The 23,197-nt window shown below is 42.4% G+C and overlaps 2 protein-coding genes across 3 annotated transcripts in view; one reads left to right on the top strand and one right to left on the bottom strand.

Moving 5' to 3' along the window:
• The window catches only part of LOC127001452 (ankyrin repeat and SAM domain-containing protein 1A-like), a 36,283-nt gene extending 31,447 nt beyond the window's left edge, over positions 1–4,836 (bottom strand). The window contains exon 1 of the mRNA XM_050865979.1: positions 4,733–4,836. Within this exon, the coding sequence (XP_050721936.1) occupies positions 4,733–4,836 (104 nt within the window). The remainder of the gene's footprint in view (positions 1–4,732) is intronic.
• A 906-nt stretch (positions 4,837–5,742) lies between these two features.
• Positions 5,743–17,492, top strand: LOC127001769 (uncharacterized). 2 transcript variants are annotated; one of them, XM_050866920.1, is made up of 10 exons: positions 5,743–6,767; positions 8,324–8,495; positions 9,042–9,217; positions 9,417–9,670; positions 9,980–10,166; positions 12,917–13,084; positions 13,821–13,973; positions 14,066–14,160; positions 14,471–14,633; positions 14,839–17,492. In XM_050866920.1, exons 1-10 carry the CDS (start codon positions 5,846–5,848, stop codon positions 15,438–15,440), a joined length of 2,892 nt encoding a protein of 963 aa, XP_050722877.1. In that variant the 5' UTR covers positions 5,743–5,845; the 3' UTR covers positions 15,441–17,492. The 2 variants fall into 2 exon arrangements, with proteins under 2 accessions (XP_050722877.1, XP_050722876.1); XM_050866919.1 differs by having other exon boundaries at positions 5,745–6,767; positions 14,060–14,160.
• The last annotated feature ends 5,705 nt before the right edge of the window (positions 17,493–23,197 follow it).

Genomic DNA, 23,197 nt, shown 5'->3' with positions numbered 1-23,197 from the left:
TTAAACAGTACATATACCATGCATCTAAAAAAGAATATGAACAGCTTCGTTAGGCAAAAGCGTGCCTCAATCTTTAAATATTTTCATGAATTGTTTAACACAAAACTTGAAATAAACTTTAACAACGAAAACCAACAAGAAAAATTAAATTTTCAGGGGGTTGTGAGGGACCAAGCATAAAGTTATCATTATAAATTTACCTGTCTGGTAATAACCCTGAGGAGTCTCAGACAAGATACATGTACTCCTTTGGGTCACTAAAAGATACCTAGGTGAATACGTAATAACCAAATAATTAAGGGCCTCCGCTTCTTGACCCCCTACAAAATTTTGCTGTTTCTGGTTGCTTTCTACTGTTCAAGCGGACTAGTGTCGGAATAAGACAATTCTCACTCTGACTCCGATTCCAAGAAATTTTAGGCTTGTGACTCTGACTCCAGACTCCCTCACCAAAACATGACATTCAAAAAGAAAAAAAAATCCACATTAAATACATATTCCCACAAATTGCTTGCTTGAAATGTCCTCCCACAAGAGCTTCCACTAAAGCTGATCTCTCACACAAATTTGTGAGGACTTCCCATGAAGTGGCAACACTGTTGCCCTAGCAGTTCACCCAAGTACTTTACACGAGAACCAATCATGTAACGTAGTCCGAGTCTTAGATAATTTATCGACCCTCGACTTTAGTCAAAAGTAGCTGACTCCTCGACGCCTGACTCCTAACTCCACATCCCTCACCTGGCAGGGGTACGCCATGTTTAGCAAGGGTGACCTATGATGCCCAACCCTGCCTTTCCTGCCCCCCCCATGCAACCCCCTGCCCCCCCCCCACCATATCAGCAATCTGTTAATCACTACCTCACCACCAGAAACCTAATAAAAGGGTATGGCATCAATCAGTCCCAAATCCTAGTAATAAGGGTTTAGAGTTAATCGTCATCATCAGAAGCAACAGCTGCCATGATGTATATATATTAATGGATTCATAAATGCTTCCTAGGTAGCAAAACTTTCTATCTAACAAAGTGGGCTCATTTTTGTTTTCAATGAAAGTTGCTACTTGTCATGTGTTTGAAGATACCTTAAATCTAACTCAACTAAAACCCAAACATTCATCATATTTACCTACTTGTTAAATTCCTATAAGCTTCCTCAGTAATGAGACTTTAAATCCAACAAAGTAAGCTCATTCTTTGTTGAGATTTGATATGAGTTGCTGCCTGTTATGTGTTTGAAGTTAACTGGTAACTATAAACCTACTAACTGTGGTATGATACATATTAACAGCATATGGGAACCTAGTAACAGGGGTATGGGAACCTAGCAACAGGGGTATGGGAACCTAGCAAACAAGGGTATGGGAACCTAGTAACAGGGGTATGGGAACCTAGCAACAGGGGTATGGGAACCTAGCAAACAAGGGTATGGGAACCTAGCAAACAAGGGTATGGGAACCTAGTAACAAGGGTATGAAGATCTATACTCGATTAATTTGGGAAAGGTCACTCATGATAGTTTTGTTCTGATGACTCCACTTCACTCGGCAGGCTGAGGTAGCTCTGAGCAGAAACTCTTAGCTCATATCTATATAAGTCTACCTATCTACTAAGTTACCCAGCTTACCAGGGTGAAGTAGTCACCAGGACTAAGCTATGCTCAGACTCAAGTATGAATAATGGTTGGGCGGGGCCCACTCAGGAAATAACCTGAACAAACCTAGCCTTTAGCATAAGGATAGCCGTCAGAGCAGCTGTCATTGCATGTGGAGGTGAGGGAAAAAGTGGCATGATGTCCTTGTTCACTAACAACATCAGAAAGCAACAATGTGTTACATGTTATGGAATTTATGCAATTCATTGCTGTTTTTCTAAAGGGCAACACATTCATAGCAATAAATAGCCTTATTTAATGTACTGTATACATAATATTTAATACACAATTTCCAATACGAAGTAAATAGCTGACATATGAGAGTGATGTATTGAGGGTGATGTGCCAGTGCTGTGGAGCAGCTAGGGCTTCATCCAAACAGACTTCATATTTATATTGGGGAGGCAGTGACCGAGTGGTCAGCTTGCAAGCATGACAAGTTCGGGAACCTAGGTTCGAGTCCCACCCATGCACACTAAAAAATTTTGACAATCACTGAGGGACATTAGATTACCCACATGCTGCCGAGATCTTCAATCAACCCTAACTTCAGCAACTTGGGTCAAGAGTAGAACTGGGGGCAGCATGAACCAAGCAGGAGTCATATATCACGGCAGCCGCAATAAATAAAATTTGTCTGTGCCACTAACAGGCTGGGGTCGTCCATGAGACCCCTCAAGAAAGCCTACCGGTGCTATACGAAGCACCAAAAAAATACATAAAACAAAAGCAAAAAATAGAACATCTTGAGTGGCCTTGCCAAAATTAATTGAGTATAGTAGATATGGGAGAGTAAGCATCCACAGCAGGACAGGGAATGCATCTAGTGCTGTGGTGAGGTAGAAAATTGCTTGTCATGTCTTGCTTTCAGCTACAGCTGCCAGATAGCTCTGATGAAAAGTAGGCAGAGTGCCCAAGCTAAATCTCTTAAGGATCTTAGAGCAGATAGGAGACCCAAAGGTGTAACTGACATGCCCCATAAAAGTGTGGGCACACCCTGCCATTCACCAATCCAACCTAAGCATGTGGGGCTCGTAGCCATGGTAGGCAATCCACATAGGAGAGGGACAACTCTGACAACAAATCCAGGCAAGTGGAGCTTGTTAGCCATGGTATGTAATCTACCTAGGTCCTAGGGTTGCCTACAGGAACAGCATCCAAGGCAGATAAAATTGCACTCCAAACCAAGATGAACGATGACTTCATCTTCATCAACTCGTCCAACCCATAAAGGAAAATAAGGAAGTTGATCAAAGAAGAGGAAGAAGGTTTGGGAACCTAGAGAAAGGAGTATAGACACCTTGTAACAGGGGTATGGGAACCAAGAGATAGGAGTATAGACACCTTGTAACATAAGTATGGGAACCTAGTAACAGGTGTATAAAAATTCTGTAACTAGGGTATGGAGTTAATCAGTGCCAGGAAAACTAATAACAAGGGTATGGAATTAATTAGCATTAAGAACCCTTGTAACACAAGGATTAGGAAACCAACTAGAAGGGCTACAGTAACCTAACAGAGGGGATATGGATACTTATTAACAAAGGCATGTAGTCAATCGATATGGAAACCTATTAACAAAGGTATGTAGTCAATCAGTGTGAAAAAACATAAGAAATACACCCATATATTAATCTTACATTCCTTCCTAATGATTTCTAGGAGATTGGACGACAACAGAAAAACAGTTGGCTAAGTAAAAAACGAGATATCAGCGGAAAAATAAAACGAATCTTAACCATTTTTTGTTTACCTGTCCCGCCCTTTGTCACTGGGGCCACAAAGATTCATAACAACCCCTCCCCATCTGACAGGGGAAGAGGGTTGTGTCTGCCAAAGGTGAACAATGCTGCATGAGTACCCTGCCTCCCCTGTCACCACACCCACCACCCATACACTCATAAGAAACCTTGACATCTGACAGGGGTATTGTGCTTGCCAAGGGGTGAACAATGTGTGAGTACCCTGCCTCCCCTGCCACCATGCCCTACAGAGCTCCTATGGACAGGGGTATTGTCTCAGTCGGGTCATTGGAGCCTTATCACCTTTATATTCCACATTGTCGTCATTTGGGACTTATTTGACTCATGAATACAGGGCTGTGCATGCCTAGGAACAGGGACGTGGTCTCAATCTGGTCCAGTGAGCCTCATAGCACTGATATTTGTGTCTTTATTGCCAGGAAATGGGCGGGGAACGGGACCCACCAAGCCAATAGGTCCGCGTTTATTGGATTTATAGGTATGTACAAGGCTAAAAACAGGGCCAGAGGTAAGGTCAAATTTAAGTCCTGGGAGCTTCGTTGCCACAGTATGAGTTTATATTGCCAGGAAATGGGTGGGGAAGGGCTAACCGGGTTAGGGGTCCGGACTTATTGGGCTCATATATACAGGGTCATGGACTAATTAGAACAGGGATGTGGTCATATTTAGGTCCTGGGAGCCTCGGACCCTTTATAATAGTTTTCATCAACAGGAAATGGGCGGGGAACAGAACCCACCTAGCCAACGGGTCAAGACTTATTGGACCCATATATACAAGGCTATGGAATAACTAGAACAGAGGTAAGGTCATATTTAGGTCCTGGGAGCCTCGTAGCCATAATATTACACCTTTCATCACCAGGAAATGGGCGGGGAGCAGGACCCACCTAGCCAATGGGTCCGGACTTATTGGACCCATATATACAAGGCTATGGAATAATTAGAACACTGGTAAGGTCTTATTTGGGTCCTGGGAACCTCGTACCCATAATATTACCCAGGAAATGGGCGGGGAAAGGCTCACTTGGCAAGGGGTCCGCACTTATTGGACTCAAAAATACAGGGTTATGGACCAATTAGAACAATGGTAAGGTCATATTTAGGTCCTGGGAGTATCGTAGCCTTTATAATTGAGTTTTCATGGCCAGGAAATGGGCGGGGAAGGGTTCACTTGGCTAGGGGTCCCGACTTATTGGACTCGAAAATACAGGGTTATGGACTAATTAGAACAAGGGTATGGTCATATTTAGGTCCTGTGAGCCTCGTAGCCTTCATAATAGAGTTTCCACCGCCAGGAAATGGGCGGGGAGGCTCACCTGGCTAGGGGTCCGGACCTCCTGGACTTGGCGCTGAGGATCTTCTCCACCACCTGCAGGTTCCCGTTCCTCGCGGCCTCCAGGAGATCGGCGTCCTTCCCCATCCTGCTGTATTATCTCCCGCACATGTCCACGGTGTTATTTTTACGGAACAGGAGCACTTTGTATTGCGTCAGAAGCATTGATCAACAGCAGCCATCACTGACGCCTCCGCCCCCTGCCAGCAGACAACTTCACTACCTCCTCCCCGCACCCAGCAGACGTCTTGGCCCCTGTCTTTCTCTTGCATGAAATAGTGGCTTAATTCCTTTTATTATGCCTCCCATCATGCCTTTCATAATGCCTTTTATCATGCCATTTATTGTGCTACCCTTAACTTCACTACCACCACCCAGCAGACGTCTTGGCCCCTGTCTTCCTCTTGCATGAAATAGTGGCTTAATTCCTTTTATTATGCCTCCCATCATGCCTTTTATAATGTCTTTTATCATGCCATTTATTATGCTACCCTCAAGTTCACTCCCACCGCCCAGCACCCAACAGACGTCTTGGCAACTGTCTTCTGCTTGCATTAAAAAGTCACTGTTTGGGTTCTCCTAGCCTTCATTCCTTTAATTATGCCTTGATAAAACAGAACTTCATTAATACCCGCTCAGTATAAGTCTTTACTGATGCCTTATGCCAGCAGGAAAAAGTCATAATTTGGTGTTAACATAGGCTGCATCCCTTGCATTATACCTTGATAAAAGACATGACATATAGATTTATAGACAGATAGAAGACATGATAGTGACATTTACTGCATTAACACCTTGTATCACCGTGGTTTGATTATATCCGCCTTCTGCTACTAATACAAACGAGTCAGTGTTTTCCTTGCACTTCACCCCATTTTTCGTATCCTCATAAAATACATTAGTTTATTTCCTGATTATGAACTGTTTAAATACTGTAAATATGCCGTAGTTAAAATCCCATGCGAAGAAGACAGCTAGACAGGGATGCGAACGCGGCCCATCAGCTGATTATGGAGGTAAACAAGGAAGGGAGCCTCTCCGCCACACCTTCCTCGGCCACAAACACCACTTTATCTCCTCCTGTAGCCATGCCACGATGAGGCGGCAGGGAGGAACGTTACTCTGGGCCTGGTGTGTGCTGCTGACGTGTGTGAGTGCTGCTGAGGGCGGTGCTGAAGGGCCTGGACAGCACTCAGCCACCAGCTCGACTCCAGCCCCCAGTTCGAGTCCCCGTGTACCAGCCCCCAGTTCGACTCCAGCCCCTCACCAGACTGCCCCAGGTCATCAAGCCGCGGGTACAGAGGTGCTGGGCGTTGGTGAGGGGCACACCACCACCAGTGACGTAGATAATGCCCTCCAAAGCAGCCACATCCCTTATCTCCATGACGTTGTGACACCCAGTTCGAGTTTCAGTGTGCCAACCCCCTACCAGACTACCCCAGGTCACCATGCCGTGGGTACAGAGGGGCTGGGTATTAGTGAAGGGCACACTACCACAATTAAAGCTTTTCAAAGCAGTCACATCGCATATCCCCATAACGCTGTGACGCCCAGTTTGAGTTTCACTGTTTCAGCCCCTCACCAGACTGCCGCAGGGATAGATACAGAGGGGCAGGGTGTTGGTGAGTCCCGAGTGCAAGGCTTGAACCGCAACACATCAGAGCCTCCTCCTCCACTGCCTAATGTGCTACCTCAACGTGATATTGGAGTCACAAGCACATCAAGCACGAGCCCTCACCTCGATAAAACAGTGCAGTTGAATATGAGTGTACCTGATGATTCTAAAACTGTGTCTCTGAAACCAGCAGTCAGTGCTCCTTTGCCCAATGGGAATGTGTTTAGTAAGTTTACCTTGGAGGATGAGAACCAAGGTGTTACTACGTTCCCATCACACCCTCGGCATCCCAGTACTGATGGCTTGTATGCTGGAACAACAGGTGCTGACGCAGATCATAAGAAGCACCAGGGTGCTGGAAAAGCCACACGGGAAAACATAGATCTTTGTGACAACACTCATGGTATGTTTATGGTAGCACCTAACACTAAACGAACCATGGACTGAACACTGGTACTTATGTGCTCAATCATTTTGATCATTAATCAAGGAAAAGTTAGCTTGTTTCACATTTTACTCAGTTTCTCCCACACTGGAGACTCCTTTCTTTCCCCATCCTTAAATGAGAATCATAAAACTTTAGATTGCTACTGTTATATTCTTACCTTATGTAATTCAAGTTTCTGCTCACTATGAAACTGGGGAAATTTGTGTAAGCCAAAAGGAGAGAAAATAAACTTTTATATTGATGAGTATTGAACCAAGGAAATAGGAGGCCACCACTCTAACCAGTCAGCCAAAAGGGTACCCAACAGCCAGGTAGGATTGTTGTGGCTTTCTGCAATGGGCGGGCCACGACACAGGAGGAGCCACTATATACTGAATCTGGGTTCAATCAGCAAGCCCTGGATGGGAGGGGGGTGACCCAAAATAAGTATTAAAATATATTAGTCAATCATACTATTGACTGAGGAATTTCTTACATGGCATTACAACTTGGTGGTCATTTGGCACAATGAGGTAGATGCCGACTGCCTCAGTTCAGAATTGTTATATAGTAGGTATCCATAACTTCACCCATTACAAAATGACATATAAAACTGTTTATTTCTGATAAGTTGTGATGTGTTTATATTTATCTGCTAAATATTCCTTGTGGAAATCACCTGTTTCCCCAATTTTCCTCCCCAAAACAGTGATTTCTGTGAAAATATAATGGAAATTTAAAAATAATACATGTAAACACATCATAAATAAAAGTTTTGCCCTCACAGTATACTTAAATGAGGAAAAATAAGCACTTAAGCCTTCAGAAGACCATGAGGTTGCTGTCTCCACCGCGAACCACCATATTGACCGGCTAATTGTATCACATGTATTTAGCATAAACAATTAAACATAGTAAATCTAAAAAAATATAACATCACTCCCAAGGGTAGGGGGTGCCTCAACCCATCAGTGCCCCCTTATTTCAAGCTAGCCAGACCTAACCACTTCCTTAATGGAGGGGTTCACCCCCCCCCCCTTGACATTTAGCTGTTTCTGCAGGAAATGGTTATTAAGAAAGATAAATAGGTGGTGTGACAAGATATGATTGAAAAAAAAGTGTCATACTCTACAGTACTAATGATGGGTAAAACACTAGATAACTAGCCCCAAGACTGAACCCAACCCTGCAGATTTGTAGCTTTGTTTGTCATGCTAACCACTACAGACACCACAGAGTGTGCCTGTCACAGCATATTTCATTACTATCTATCCCATAAGTATGCTTAGTTAACTAAAACTGACATTTTTTAGGTCTGGGGTAGGTATTTAATCCAGGCCATATTTTATACTTGTTGTACCACCTTAATCTGCTTCTAGTTTTAAACTTGATGTATGTACTTTGTTTTTGCTCTGACCACTAACTTCATCATTCCTTTTCTAAAAATGTAATATATTAATATTTTCTTTAGTTTCACTTTTCAGAAACTGACCTTTTTTTGTAGTAATACTGATAATAATATTTTCTTTTAGATATGACATTCCTTGAGGAAGAATATTCAATGCTCAACAACACTCACAAGATCACAGCCATTCCGCACCACTCAACCGTTTCTGTCAATATCACTGACATTGGTGAAGCTGCAAGATTCCTCATTTTCCAGGCCCATTCACAAAATTATTATCTCATATTAAGTAATCAAAAGTAAGTACAGCAGTTCTAATTGTGGCTGTCTCACTGGCAAATGTCACCATACCTTAGGTGCATTTAGAGTGATTTTCATATATTCAAGAAAATCAAGTGTTATTTTATAATCAATATATATTATATAATTAAAAGGATAACAAAAAGCTCAAAGCACATCACAAAATATTTCACCCATTCTGAGCTCCTTCTCTCGGTGCACGTTGTAACTCGATTCCTGATGTGATATTCCACGCAATCCACCTCAATATTTGATATGTGTTTCAAGTTTTAAGACTATATATTCTCTCTTCATAGTTATATTAGTACTAGGATAAAAGTTCATGTCTCATATTAATAAAATGAGCAAAATGTACAAGCCAAATTTTGTGGCATTTTTATAGTACAATTTTTTTTCTTATTTCTCATAATTTGCAAATGGTTATTTATGACCACTAATGACAAAAGTTAAATTGTATTAGTCAAGACGGTCTTAGCTGTTTAACATCCAGTAGTAGGGCCTGCCACAAACTCTGATGCTTCTTCCCCTGCCCTGGGGTGTTGCAGACAGCCAGAGAGTCACTGCTACACCAACAGTACTGACCCCGGCCTGGTGTTGTGGCCTAGTGTTGACAACTTGAATGGATGCAACCGGCATTCCAACTCATGCCAGGTTTTCGTTACGAACTGCCACAACAGGAACATTACAGTCTTGTTCATAGTGAATAATTACACCAATGCTGGTAAGTTCAGTTAGTTTGGCCTCATTACCAATGTTATGGCTCATATGAAGAATTCATATGAATGGGACTCATTCATCACACATTTGTATCATAATGCTTGTTCATGACTTTTGTCCTTCACAACTGTATACTAGTAAAGAAAAGAGAAATGTTGAGGAATTTGCAAATATGTCAGATTTCAACCTTCTTGCAATGACAGATCCTGTTCCTGGAGCCTACAAGAACCCCTGTGTGCCCATGCCCTTCCTCAACCTGGACCCGAATATTCTCACCACAGAGGTCTCCTTCCAAGCAGCTTCCATGTTTGACTGGCAGACTGTGGAGGTGGTGGGAGCTCTGCGCTATGAAATATTTCTCACCTATATGTATGAGAGAGACCTGAGTGAAAGGAAGTACTGGGACACACTTATTGGCACCAGAACCCTCCAAGGACTGAAGGAAAATGGAAAAATAGTGAGTAGGATGATGACTTCCATTTCATCTCATTTGCAAGGGATCAAGAATTGAAATGTATAAGCAGTGAGAACTATAGACTTCTGTGGCTGAGAGAACTGTATTTAGCTTTAAAAGAAAAACTAATATTGTACCAGCTACAAAATACTAACCATTCTCACTATATGCTATGCATTATATTTTGTAGGCCCTATCTGTGTCTAGGAGACCCATGGGAAGGCTTAGAAAAATATTAGAAAAGCGAGCAAAATGCTCATATATATCATAGTGTTGTAATAAAAGTAATGTGCTTCTCCATTTCCTTTCCAGGTAGATGTTAGAGAAAATAATGACACAGCAGAGCTGTTGAAGGTGTGGCTGGTGTCCTACTCAGGCGTTGGAGCAGTGATGACTGTGGTGGTGTCTTACAATGGCTCTAGCGGCACCCTGTACTCCTCAGGTGTGTCCTACGGCTGCAACTTCATTGAGGCACAAGAGTACCGATGCACCAAGCTAGGTGAGTCACTCGTGTACCATCCTTCACAAGTATATATATATATATATATATATATATATATATATATATATATATATATATATATATATATATATATATATATATATATATATATATATATATATATATATATATATATATATATATATATATATATATATATATATATATATATATATGTATATATATATATATATATATATATATATATATATATATATATATATATATATATATATATATATATATATATATATATATATATATATATATATATATATATATATATATATATATATATATATATATATATATATATATATATATATATATATATATATATATATATATATATATATATATATATATATATATATATATATATATATATATATATATATATATATATATATATATATATATATATATATATATATATATAATTTTTTTTTTTTTTTTACAACAAAGGAGGCAGCTCAAGGGCACACAAAAAAAGGAAACAACAATAAAAAAAAAGCCCGCTACTCGCTGCTCCTAAAAAAGAAACAAAAGAGGTGGCCGAAAGGAAGATCAAATACGGAAGTAGAGGTGTCCTGATACCCTCCTCTTGAAAGAGTTCAAGTCGTAGGCAGGAGGAAATACAGATGAAGGAAGATTGTTCCAGAGTTTACCAGCGTGAGGGATGAAAGAGTGAAGATGCTGGTTAACTCTTGCATAAGGGGTTTGGACAGTATAGGGATGAGCATGAGTAGAAAGTCGAGTGCAGCGGTGCCGCGGGATGGGGGGAGGCATGCAGTTAGCAAGTTCAGAAGAGCAGTCAGCGTGGAAATATCGATAGAAGATAGAAAGAGAGGCAACATTGCGGCGGAATTTAAGAGGTAGAAGACTATCAGTATGAGGAGGAGAGCTGATGAGACGAAGAGCCTTAGCCTCCACTCTGTCCAGAAGAGCTGTGTGAGTGGAACCCCCCCTCACATGAGATGCATACTCCATACGAGGGCAGACAAGGCCCCTGTATATGGACAGCAACTGTGCAGGGGAGAAGAACTGGCGGAGACGGTACAGAACGCCCAGCCTCGAGGAAGCTGATTTAGTAAGAGATGAGTTATGAAGATTCCAGTTGAGATTTTGAGTTAAGGATAGACCGAGGATGTTTAGTGTTGAGGAAGGTGAGAGCTGGGTGTTGTCAAAGAATAGGGGATAGTTGTTTGGAAGATTGTGTCGAGTGGATAGGTGGAGAAACTGTGTTTTTAGGCGTTGAAGGACACCAGGTTCTTCTTGCCCGAATCGGAAATAATAGTGAGGTCTGAGGCTAAGCGTTCTGCAGCCTCCAGCCTTGAGTCGTTAAGTTCCTGAAGGGTGGGTCTTCTATTAAAAGAAGTTGAGTAATGCAGAGTGGAATCATCGGCGTAGGAATGGATAGGACAGTTCGTTTTGGAAAGAAGATCATCAATGAACAACAGAAAAAGTGTGGGAGATAGGACAGAACCCTGTGGGACACCACTGTTAATAGATTTAGGGGAAGAACAGTGACCGTCTACCTCGGCAGAAATAGAACGGTCAGAAAGGAAACTGGAGATAAAGGTACAGAGAGAAGGATAGAAACTGTACAAGGGTAGTTTAGAAAGCAAGGATTTGTGCCAGACCCTATCAAAAGCTTTTGATATGTCCAGCACAATAGCAAAAGTTTCACCGAAATGGCTAAGAGAGGATGACCAAGAGTCAGTTAAGAAGGCTAGGAGATCACCAGTAGAACGCCCCTTGCGGAACCCATATTGGCAATCAGATAGAAGGTCAGAAGTGGAAAGGTGCTTTTGAATCTTCCGGTTAAGGATTGACTCAAAAGCTTTAGATAGACAAGAAAGTAAAGCTATAGGACGGTAGTTTGAGGGATTGGAGCGGTCACCCTTCTAAGGCACAGGCTGTATGAAGGCATAGTTCCAGCAAGAAGGAAAGGTAGAAGTTGACGGGCAGAGGCGAAAGAGTTTGACCAGGCAGGGTGACAGCACGGAGGCACAGTTTTTAAGGACAATAGGAGGCACTCCATCAGGTCCATAACCCTTCTAAGGATTGAGGCCAGATAGGGCATAGAATACATCATTTTGAAGAATCTTTATAACAGGCATAAAGGAGTCAGAGGGGGGATGAGTTGGAGAAATATGCCCTGAATCGTCCAAAGTGGAATTTTTAGAGAAAGTTTAAGTGAAAAGTTCAGCCTTAGAGATAGATGAGGCGCAGTGTTGCCGTCAGGATTGAAGTGGAGGGAAAGATGAAAGTGAAGTTGGAGAGATGTTTTGGCTAGATGCCAGAATATATATATATATATATATATATATATATATATATATATATATATATATATATATATATATATATATATATATATATATATATATATATATATATATATATATATATATATATATATATATATATATATATATATATATATATATATATATATATATATATATATATATATATATATATATATATATATATATATATATATATATATATATATATATATATATATATATATATATATATATATATATGTATATGTGTATATATATATATATATATATATATGCAGACATTAAATACTTATGTCAGTAGTATAAAAGTAGCCATTTTCTCCTGTAATATTTTGTTGATAGACATTGGCGATGATCAGTATTGTTTCATTGCCTTTCATCCAATGCTTTGTCATGTGAAGGAAGGTGTTTGTTGTCTTGGCTCCCTAACAGTCACCACCCTGGCCAAGCTGTTCTGTGCCTCCCTGCTGTTCATCGGCGGCATCCTGCTGTTCCTGGGGCATCGGTGGCTCAACTTCACCATGTTCATCTCCGGCTTCCTTTTCTGCTGGTGCATTCTGTTCCTCATGTTTGCTCAAGACACACACAGCACCATCACGGGTAATGACAAGTTCATGGCACTTCTTTGGGTATTTGTTCCTTTGTGCATTAACCCCAGTCCACAAGGGGCAAGGTGGCTCTGTTGGAACAGTGCTTTGCTTGTGACCGAAAGGTTGTGAATGCAATCCTAACTCATGGTGGCTTCTCAGTGAGGTGTGGCACTCTCTCATAACCAGAGCAGAGGTGTGTGATCTTGGCTGCCCAGCTCAGGGAGATCCTTGAGTTACTTTTAACCTCAGACCACAAGTGATGAAGAATTTAGAGATACTTATCAGGCATTTTCAATATTATCATCACCATTAGCATTATCATTTTAACCATGTGACATTTTTTTGAGCAGCATGAGATTGGTTATTGTCATCTTCATCACCATGGCCTTTTTTATTTTATACATAACCAAGATAGAGGATGATAGTGATGATGATGATCATCATCATGATCATATCATCATGACCTTGTTTTTCACATCATCATCACCACCACATTACTTTTTTTCAGTAAAAACAGTGAAGCTTCATCATCATCATCATCATCATCATCATCATCTTCATCATCATCTAGGCCTTGTCTCCTTCATAGGTACACAAGAGACAGTAATGATATGATATTATAATGCTAATGATGAATAAGTATGGGCAATGTACTTGTGAAATATCAGACAATTACAATAACACAATTTAACAAACTTCCAAAGAACCAGATTTTCTGAGAGTTTGTGGTGTTGTCGGGATTGCAGGGCTGGGCTGGGGCACCCTGGTGGGGGCAGTGCTGGGGGGCTCCCTGTGGCTGCTGGCCTGGCACAAATTCCGGCGGCCCTTCCACTCGGCGTTGCTCATCATCGTCATGACTGTCTTCTTTGTGGGGATGATTGTCACCTACTTCCTCCGATGTGAGTGTCTGCCACAGTAGTGTGAACCTTAATGATGCTGTTAACTCTTAATACTCCAGTGTTCATATTTTTATCATCTTCTCCAGTTGCAGTGTCCCCCAAGACCTCCAATCTGTCAGCCTTTGTTGTGTTTCCAGTACTGTTCGCCATCATCATCATTGCCTACTCCATCATTAACATCAAAAGGGTATGCTTGTACTACAAAAAATTTTGTCATGATTATTTACTAATTTCTCAATCAATGTTTTGAAGGACAGCTCACCTCACCATATTTCTAACTAGAGCAGTATTATTGGCCTGGACTTTCATTCCATGATTGATTGGGAATGAAGCTGCAATGAAAGTTTAGTGGATGGTCTATTAACGTCGCCAAAAACTGGAATATATTGTGAGACAGTTGATAGTACAAATATTTCTTTCGCACAGTGATGAATGATTGAAAAATAGTATTTGCTGTGTTTGGTATTGAATCCAATGTTATCTTATTTCTTCCACAGGTTCACATATTTTCATGCACATTACTAGGGTCATACGCCTTCATTGTGCCCTTTGCCTTTTACTTTGGGTCATCATTGACATACATAGTGATCAATGTGCTGGGTCTGCTGACGGTGGAGCATTACTCCCACACAGTGGGCTACCCGCCCTTCCAGGTTTGTGGTAAGTCATGGTTGGCATGGAGGCACAGCACAAGCTCGTCAATTCCATCACTGTTTTTCATATGTTAGTGATTGATTTTTGCCAGCATTATCTACTGTATACTGTAGAGCTTTGTTTTTGTTTTTATATCATGGATGGATATTGTATTACAGATAAATAGATATAACTGTTTCTTTAATTGATATTTGACTTATTCATTTGTCAGACATCATTCTGCTGTGCCTGTGGCTGGTGCTGTTTGTTGGAGGGATGGCCTACCAGCTGTACCGAGAACGTTCAAGTCCTCCCTTCCACCCTCCCAACCTCACCTCATGGAAAGACTTCAAGAGATCTGTGAACTTTGTTTTTGATAAGATGTTTGCCTGCCTGCCCATGGACCCAGACCCAGGCGGCATAGACATTGAGGAGCGCCCGGCCTGGCTGCTGAGGGTGGTCTACACCTCCAAGCTGGCCTGGCAGAGGCTCACTTGTGGCCGGGGTGACATGCCAGAGTCGGGCTATGAGAGTTTTCCCAGAATCAGAAGGCAATCTCAGTACCTTGAGGATTCTGACTCCCATGAATCTAGAATGGCAGTAATTTTGTCAAGAATCAAAGAGTGGAAAGGAAGGGTTCAGCTCTACTTCAGGAGAGGTAATGAGAGACTCCTGCAGGAAGATGAAGATGAGGAGCAGCCTAAAGAAGAGGATGAGGAGGAGGAGGAGGAAAGGGAGGAAGATGAGAGCCAGCTTCTGGATGGAACAGTGTCCTGCTGTGCCTTCAGAGACTCCCAGGTGGTGCTTGATGATGCTTACACCTCCAATGCCTAGCCCATGGTACAGACAGACACTCCCCTCTGATAGCAAATAACCTCCATTGTGGGGTTAATAGAATATCCACCGGATGAGAGAGTCTGGGTGGCTGTGATATTGTTGACTTGCCTTCATCTTGCCACACAAATATAGGCATGAGTTTGCTCCTGCTGGAGCCATCAGTCCAGGAGAAGGTAACTGTGGTTCTTAACTTTGGTTGTGTTGCTGCTCCTCACAGAGCCACACTGGGGGCCGCACTGCCTGGCCCTTCGTGCACTACTCAGACATTAGCTTAAGAAGTTGAAAGCATTCCATTTAGAGGGATTGATAACTATGTGATACTTTCATATAATCATTATTTAATGCATTTTTATCTTGGTAGTTGAATGATTTAGTACCTTTGAAAGTCATGTTTGATAGGCATTGATCTCACTCCCCAATTCAATATATATATATATATATATATATATATATATATATATATATATATATATATATATATATATATATATATATATATATATATATCTATATATATATATATATATATATATATATATATATATATATATACACACACACACACACACACACACACACACACTGAGATAATTTTGTTTAATTGTTGCTGATAATTATTCTCTGGGTTCTGTGTACACGGATATTTTGCACTTCTCGCCCCTTGTAGGTATTTCAAACACTATCATAACATGACAAACCACTTTTGTATAACAACACCACGAGCAATAATCCAACACACCAGTCCAGCACAACCATGACCTCCCACCCCCCGCCGCGTGCCCCGCCACGCATCAGGCGCCCCGCCCCGCCCCGCATCAGGCGCCCCGCCCCGCCCCGCACGTGCCCGACGCAACGCTAAACACGACTCTCAGGAAGCTGCTGTATTGCCCGTCGCCGCTTGGTGGCAGCCGTGCGCGCCACGGCCGTCGGGCGTCTATGTCTTGCCATAGAGTATAAAGTTTTGTGTTAGTAAAGTAGCGATGTAAAGTGTAAGTTTGTATTATTCACTTGTACCAAAGAGCGTTATTATAATGAATAATGGTGTTGAGGTTAGACTAGTTTGTATATAAAGCAAGGAAATTCGTTGCCATCTGTTTTGCTCTAGAAGTTCAAACGTTAAAAACTAATTAACGAATGTAATGCTGACACACACACACACACACACACACACACACACACACACACACACACACACACACACACACACACACACGGCCTAAAACGTCCATAAGAGTGCCAAGTGTCCATCGTCCTATCGTGATCCTGACCGCCGTTACTAACACAAAAACGATACTCGCATAGCCGCATCCACTGAGCCGTCTGTGCCGCCGCCACGCCGCTGGGGCCCGCCTCGGAGGCCGCGTGTGGTGGTGTGTTGGCAGTCACCATCTCGCTGTTGTGCTAAATACGTAAGCGTCTGTGCCCGTGTTTGTTAGAATTTAGAAGTTTCAAGGGTAGAACTAGAAATGTAATCTGAAGGTGAGGTCGTTTGTTATTACCAATTGTACAGTGATAAAATAACATTAAGTAAACTGTTTATGCTTTGTTTTATTGTAGTGTGAAGGGAGGGTTGTAAGGCATCATTGAATATTGTTTCTGCGTTGCTCTCCCGCCTGTATTCGGTGAAGGATAAACTGACATCGTGAATTTATGCATTTGTAATTGTTGTATTTATAGCGTGAAAGTTGATGCCGCATGTAATTTTCTTGAGAATAAGATAATTTTTAAGTTGCTGTTTCACCTGCATATGAGTGAAGCACCAATCCCAATAGGACAGCCAGTCTGCGTACCTGTACCCACGGAGGCGCGAGCAGGGTAATAAGGTCGCTGCCACACACGAGGCAGCGACGTGCGAATAATTACGTCTCCGTGGGCATGTTGAGCTGCCGGCACCCGCCTTGGCGCTCCCCAGGTTGTGTTATTCCCAGGTGTTAATTAGCTCCAGGTTGTGCTAGTTGTTAATGTGTGCTCAGGCGAGGCTGAAAGACGCCGCCTGAGTGCCCTCGCCGCCGGGGCTGAGCGGCACAATAAAGGTGCTGGGACCTGTGATGTGCTGCTTGTTGTTATCCTCGTGTGTGTGTGTGTGTGTGTGTGTGCTGGGCATATCACAATGAAAAAGTCGTTTCTCATTACACTTACTCTATCTTTCCCAAGGGCCATTTTCACGGGCTATTCACGAGTGTCTGTGGGAAGGCGGGACCGGGGGTCGCGAGCTGCTGGGTATTTATAAAGTTAATGAGGGACGAGCGGCGGGCGGCGGGGCGGCGGCTGACGTCACCTTGGAGACGGGACGCAGCACGATCCACGGCCTGGGACACCCCGCACGGAGCGACCCACCTGATCACCTGCCGACGCGGAACTCATCAGACAATGGTCGTCAAGTACTCACCGACTGGAAGAGCGACGGAAAGCGAAGGTCGGTCCACACACAGCCACTAACGGAGTCTTAAGGGTGTGGCGCGAGGGTTGGCAACGCTGGCAGATTGTCATTTGTTTGGGATGAAGCTGGTCGCTTGTCAGGCGCCACGTGCCGGCTCTTATCTGCGATATTAAAATGTCACTGCTCAGTTCCTGCTGCCCCAACAGCTCACTTCTACTGTGAAATACAGTCTTTATCACAGATACTCTTCCCTTCCTTCCCCTCGCCAGCCCCGCACAATGGCTGCCACGGACCCTGAGATGACACACACACACACACACACACACACACACACACACCTAGGCATGCTGTACACTATTAACATTGCTTAACCTTACTGTGAGGCAAAGGACATGCTTGCTTGACTCCGTTTAATGCCGTAATGCGCTGTAACATGCATAGCAATAATATGCAAGCATTTTGATACGGCATAAAATTCACATTATGACCTTTTTTCATCGCTTTTATTTTGCCTTGTAAATTAATTCGTATGAGGCGGGAGTGTAATTTACGAACGGTACAAAAGAATAGGATTTCAAGTGTGCATCAACGAACGCTGATCCGGATTTGTTGTGATAAGGGAACTCTCTTACTAATATTTACTGTATCTTTTGAGCACCCTCCTCCCCCTCCTCCTCCTCCCCCCCACACTCTGCACCCTTTCCCACAGCCTCCCCTTCACTCCCCTCTCTCATAACAGTTGTCGCCCCATCATTATGAGCAGCCATTACACCCCCTTATTCATCCCCTTAGTAACTCTTTCCTCCCTTCATTTCCTCTTTTCTCCCTCCCTCAATCCCTCCTTTCCTCCGCGCCCCTTTTTTTTCCTTCTTCACTTCCATTCTTCCTTTCCCTTCCTTCGAATTCTCCTTTCTCCCTCAATCCTTCCTCTTATCCTTATCCCTTTTTCCCTTCTACTCCCTTCTTCACTTCCATTCTTCCTTTCCCTTCCTTCATTTCCTCCTTTTTCCCTCCCTCAATCCTTCCTCTCCTCCTTGCCCTTTTTTTCCCTCTATTCCCTTCTTCTTAATCTCTATTCCTCTTTCCCTCCCTTGCCTCAATTCTAGGTAAATTTTCCTCTACTTACGCGATTTTCTCCTCACCTGGTTTAACTATCATATTTCTTTTCTTTTTCCTCCTCTATTTTCCCCTTCCTTTCCTCTTCATTCATCTTCCTTTTCATATTCGTCTCCTTCCTTCCCTGAGTCTTTTGTGCTTCATCATATTATTTCCTCTCCTCCTCCTCCTCCTCCTATGCCTCCTCCTCCTCCTCCTTTCCTCCCCTTCCTCCCCTGCTGAGACGGAAGACACGCGCACAATAAATAGGACAGCGAACACAATACGAAGGGACAATGGTGTGTGTCGGGAGGGGTGAAGGGGGTGGAGGGAAGGGAAGGGAAGGGATGAGGGAGGGGAGGGGAAGCGGAGGAAGGGGGGGAAGGGAAGGGAAGAGGGAAGTATAAGGGAATAAAAAAAGAGAGAGAATTGAGATGAGAGAGAGAGGAGAGCGATAAGATGGGGAGAATAATGTTTTATATAATAGTCCTGCTACGAGTCTATATTGAAATTCTCTCTCTCTCTCTCTCCATCTACCTATCCACCTATCTATCTATATATCTTTCTATCTATCTACATATAAATCTATCTATCTGACCATTACTCCCCTATGCGTGCCTGCTATAATAGTCATCATCAGCGAAGTCTATATCCACAATCCCAAACAAAATCTTGAATCAGAGTATTTTTTTCCAGTTCGTGTCAAAGCTGCGTAAATCATGCTGTAAAGGCTATGCGGAGGGACTGTCTGCTTGTATCTCTGACTGAGTGAATGGTGAACTAATTGTTGTGAAGTTTAGGATTGACATAATAAGAAAAGGTTGATCAATTTACTGAAAGATTACGCGATTCTTAGACCGATTACGTGAAGGACATATAAAGTATAGAAAGCTAAAAAAAAATATGATACAGGTAAGCCAGGTGATGAGAAGATCGCGTAAGTAGAGGAAATCTTACTTAGAATCGAGGCAACAAAGGAAGGGAAAAGAAGAATATATGTACATTAAGAAGAAGGGAATAGAGGGAGAAAAGGGATAAAGATGATAAGGAATGAGGGAGGGAGAGAGGAAGAAAAGAAGGAAGGGAAAGGAGGAATGGAGGTGAAGAAGGGAAAAAGAGCGAAAATGGGGCAAGGAGGAAAGGAAGGACTGATTACAATATTCTTAGACTGGTTAAGATATTCTTATACTGATTACGCGATTCTTAGACTGTTTACGTGATTCTAAGAATGGTTACGTGATGCTGATTCTTAGACTGGTTCCGCGATTCTTAGACTGGTTACATGATTCCGATTCATAGACTGCTTACGCGATTCTTAGACTGTTTATGTGATTCTTAAGATTGGTTACATGATTCAAATTCTTAGACTGATTACGTAATTCTTAGACTGGTTACGCGATTCTTAGAATGGTTATATGATTCTTAGACTGGTTACGCGATTCTTAGACCGGTTATGTGATTCTTAGACTGGTTACGCGATTCTTAGACCGGTTATGTGATTCTTAGACTGGTTACGCGATTCTTAGACCGGTTATGTGATTCTTAGACTGGTTACACGATTCTTAGACTGGTTACATGATTCCGATTCAGAGAATGATTACGCGATTCTTAGACTGGTTACATGATTCCGATTCATAGAATGATTACGCGATTCTTAGACTGGTTGTGTGATTCTTAAGACTGGTTACATGACTCCAATTCTTAGACTGATTACGTGATTCTTAGGCTGGTTACGCGATTCTTAGACTGGTAACGCGATCCTTATTACTGATTACGTAATTCTTAGACTGATTACAGGATATTTTAGACCGATTACGGGATTCTTAAACTTATTACGTGATTTTTAAAAGACTGGTTCCGCAAGTCTTAGGGCTCGTTCACACTACAAGCAGAGCAGAGCGGAGCGGCACGGTTAGGTGTTCACATATAAGCAGAACAGGGCGACCTGCACAAGAATCATTCGCAGGCAACAGCCCGATAAACTCCTCGGTGTTTATCTTGAAGGATGATGAAAATGTAACGATTTACAAAGGAACATGGAATTTCGTTGTTAAAGCCAAGTCCCATGGCTGTGTGGGTCACTGATGAATATGTATAGGATCAGAATATCACCAAACTAGCTTTTCTAAACATACGGCTATTATATATCATTAAATTGTACCTCAACTATGCTCAATCTGGTCAGTTTTTGTAATTTTGGCTTCACCAATAAAAATTCACCTATGTAGATAGCTTCTTGGCCATGTTGATTGAAGGGTGGAGCCGTGGAGGACCGCTAGCTGCGAGCAGCAAAAAATACAACCAAATTTCCCGAGCGTGCCGCGCTGCTCCGCGCTGCTCCGCTCCGCTTGCGGTGTGAACACCTGAGAGTCTGTGCATTCAAAACTATGTAAAAATTAATGCCGCTACTAACCGCTCTGCTCTGCTTTGCTTGTAGTGTGAACGAGCCCTTAGACAGAGTTGCAGGTTGACTGATGGATTGACTGATTACAATTATTCTTAGACAGGTGCACTGGTTCCTTGGACGCAAATCAGAGCCCATAAAAGGAACTATTACAATGGGAAAATTTTCCGTGGATCTTAGTCAAACCACGATTTCCGCTGGCGTGGCGTGTTTCTTGTTATTGCTGCTGGTGATGATGGTGAGTAATACCGTCGTCCTTTGGTGAAATCTACCGTAGCTTTGGAAGATCGTGGACACGTCAGAAAACCACGGAAATAGGAGAACCACGCCAGCGGAAATCGTAGTTTGACTGAAGATCCGCGGAAAATTTGCCCAGTGTAATAACCCCTTAAGACGCCTCTCTCATAGATCGGTCTTCTTATTAAAGTACGACCATATTGATTGGAAAGCGTTGCGAATCTACTACAAAGGAGATCATCATCGTCATCATCATCATCATCATAATCGTCCAATTTATGTGGTGAGATAAACGAAAATGGAGAATAATGGAAAAAAAAACTTGATTTATTTTCTAAAAACCGCTTTTTTATAACGAAGGGTAACAATGTTAGTCTGTAAGCATTCGTGTATGGAAAAATAAATCTGTGTGTGTGTGTGTGTGTGTGTGTGTGTGTGAGAGAGAGAGAGAGAGAGAGAGAGAGAGAGAGAGAGAGAGAGAGAGAGAGAGAGAGAGAGAGAGAGAGAGAGAGAGAGAGAGAGAGAGAGAGAGAGAGAGAGAGAGAGAGAGAGAGAGAGAGAGAGAGAGAGAGAGAGAGAGAGAGAGAGAGAGAGAGAGAGAGAGAGAGAGAGAGAGAGAGAGAGAGAGAGAGAGAGAGAGAGAGAGAGAGAGAGAGAGAGAGAGAGAGAGAGAGAGAGAGAGAGAGAGAGAGAGAGAGAGAGAGAGAGAGAGAGAGAGAGAGAGAGAGAGAGAGAGAGACCTATAAATTACCAACGTCTCCAAGAGTTCATGAATATATTTGCGTGAAGACATAAAGAGACCGACTCCCATCCCTCGTCCTCCCCTCCACCACCACCACCATCACCACCATCTTACGGGCTGTGACGGCTGCCAGCTGGAAGGGGGAGGAGCGACGAAGGGTGAAGCAGAGATGATGATGACACACACACACACACACACACACACACACACACACACACACACACACACACACACACACACACACAATAGAGGAGATGATGAGGTTAAATGAACGAGAAGCTGAATAATGTCAATAAAATACGTCAGCAATAAATATAAAAAAACAGTAACTTTAGAACCATTTAGACTTAGGCTCGTATTCACAAACATATTTTAGGCCTACACACTGACATTTGATAAGATTTTGGCTGAGGTTGTGTTAGTATCTCCACGGGTGTTTTATGTGCCTAGTGATAGTTTGACAAGGCTTCTACACCATGAAAGTAAAAAACACCCTTGAGAATCCGACTCATCCCTTTTGTGGACTTAGATTCGTATTATAAGACACCTTCGCTTCTCACATCAGCTATTTCTAGAGGTCAAAGAGGGGGTCAGTCGGGTTCTAATGAGTGTTTCTTAAGGTTCACGGTACAGAGGAAGGGTCAAACTACCACCAGGGTCATAAAACTACTCCTGGAAATGCCCACACCTCCTACGAAAGCCATGGCAAATATGTGTTCTTGGGCGGCGAAATGTCTTGTAGTACGACCCATATAATACTTGTAAGAATGGAAAGCGTCGGAGAATACGGACTTTGGCTTCACACGATTATTCTAAATAGTGAAGTTTATTGAGAGATAAGACAAACAAACAAGAACACACACTTAAAAAATCCTTTCTTTCATCGCGTACCCTTT

The sequence above is a fragment of the Eriocheir sinensis genome, chromosome 21 (genome assembly GCF_024679095.1).
Source record: "Eriocheir sinensis breed Jianghai 21 chromosome 21, ASM2467909v1, whole genome shotgun sequence".
In the NCBI taxonomy this organism is placed as follows: Eukaryota; Metazoa; Arthropoda; class Malacostraca; order Decapoda; family Varunidae; genus Eriocheir; species Eriocheir sinensis.
This window is presented reverse-complemented; position numbering and strand designations above follow the sequence as displayed.

Bases quoted from the DNA above. Each gene is read 5' to 3' on its own strand.
- LOC127001769 (XM_050866919.1), top strand. From the start codon at position 5,846: ATGAGGCGGCAGGGAGGAACGTTACTCTGGGCCTGGTGTGTGCTGCTG. The intron at 13,085-13,820 runs GTAATGACAAGT...TCGGGATTGCAG, and splicing joins CACACACAGCACCATCACGG to GGCTGGGCTGGGGCACCCTG. The intron at 13,974-14,059 runs GTGAGTGTCTGC...CATCTTCTCCAG, and splicing joins TGTCACCTACTTCCTCCGAT to TTGCAGTGTCCCCCAAGACC.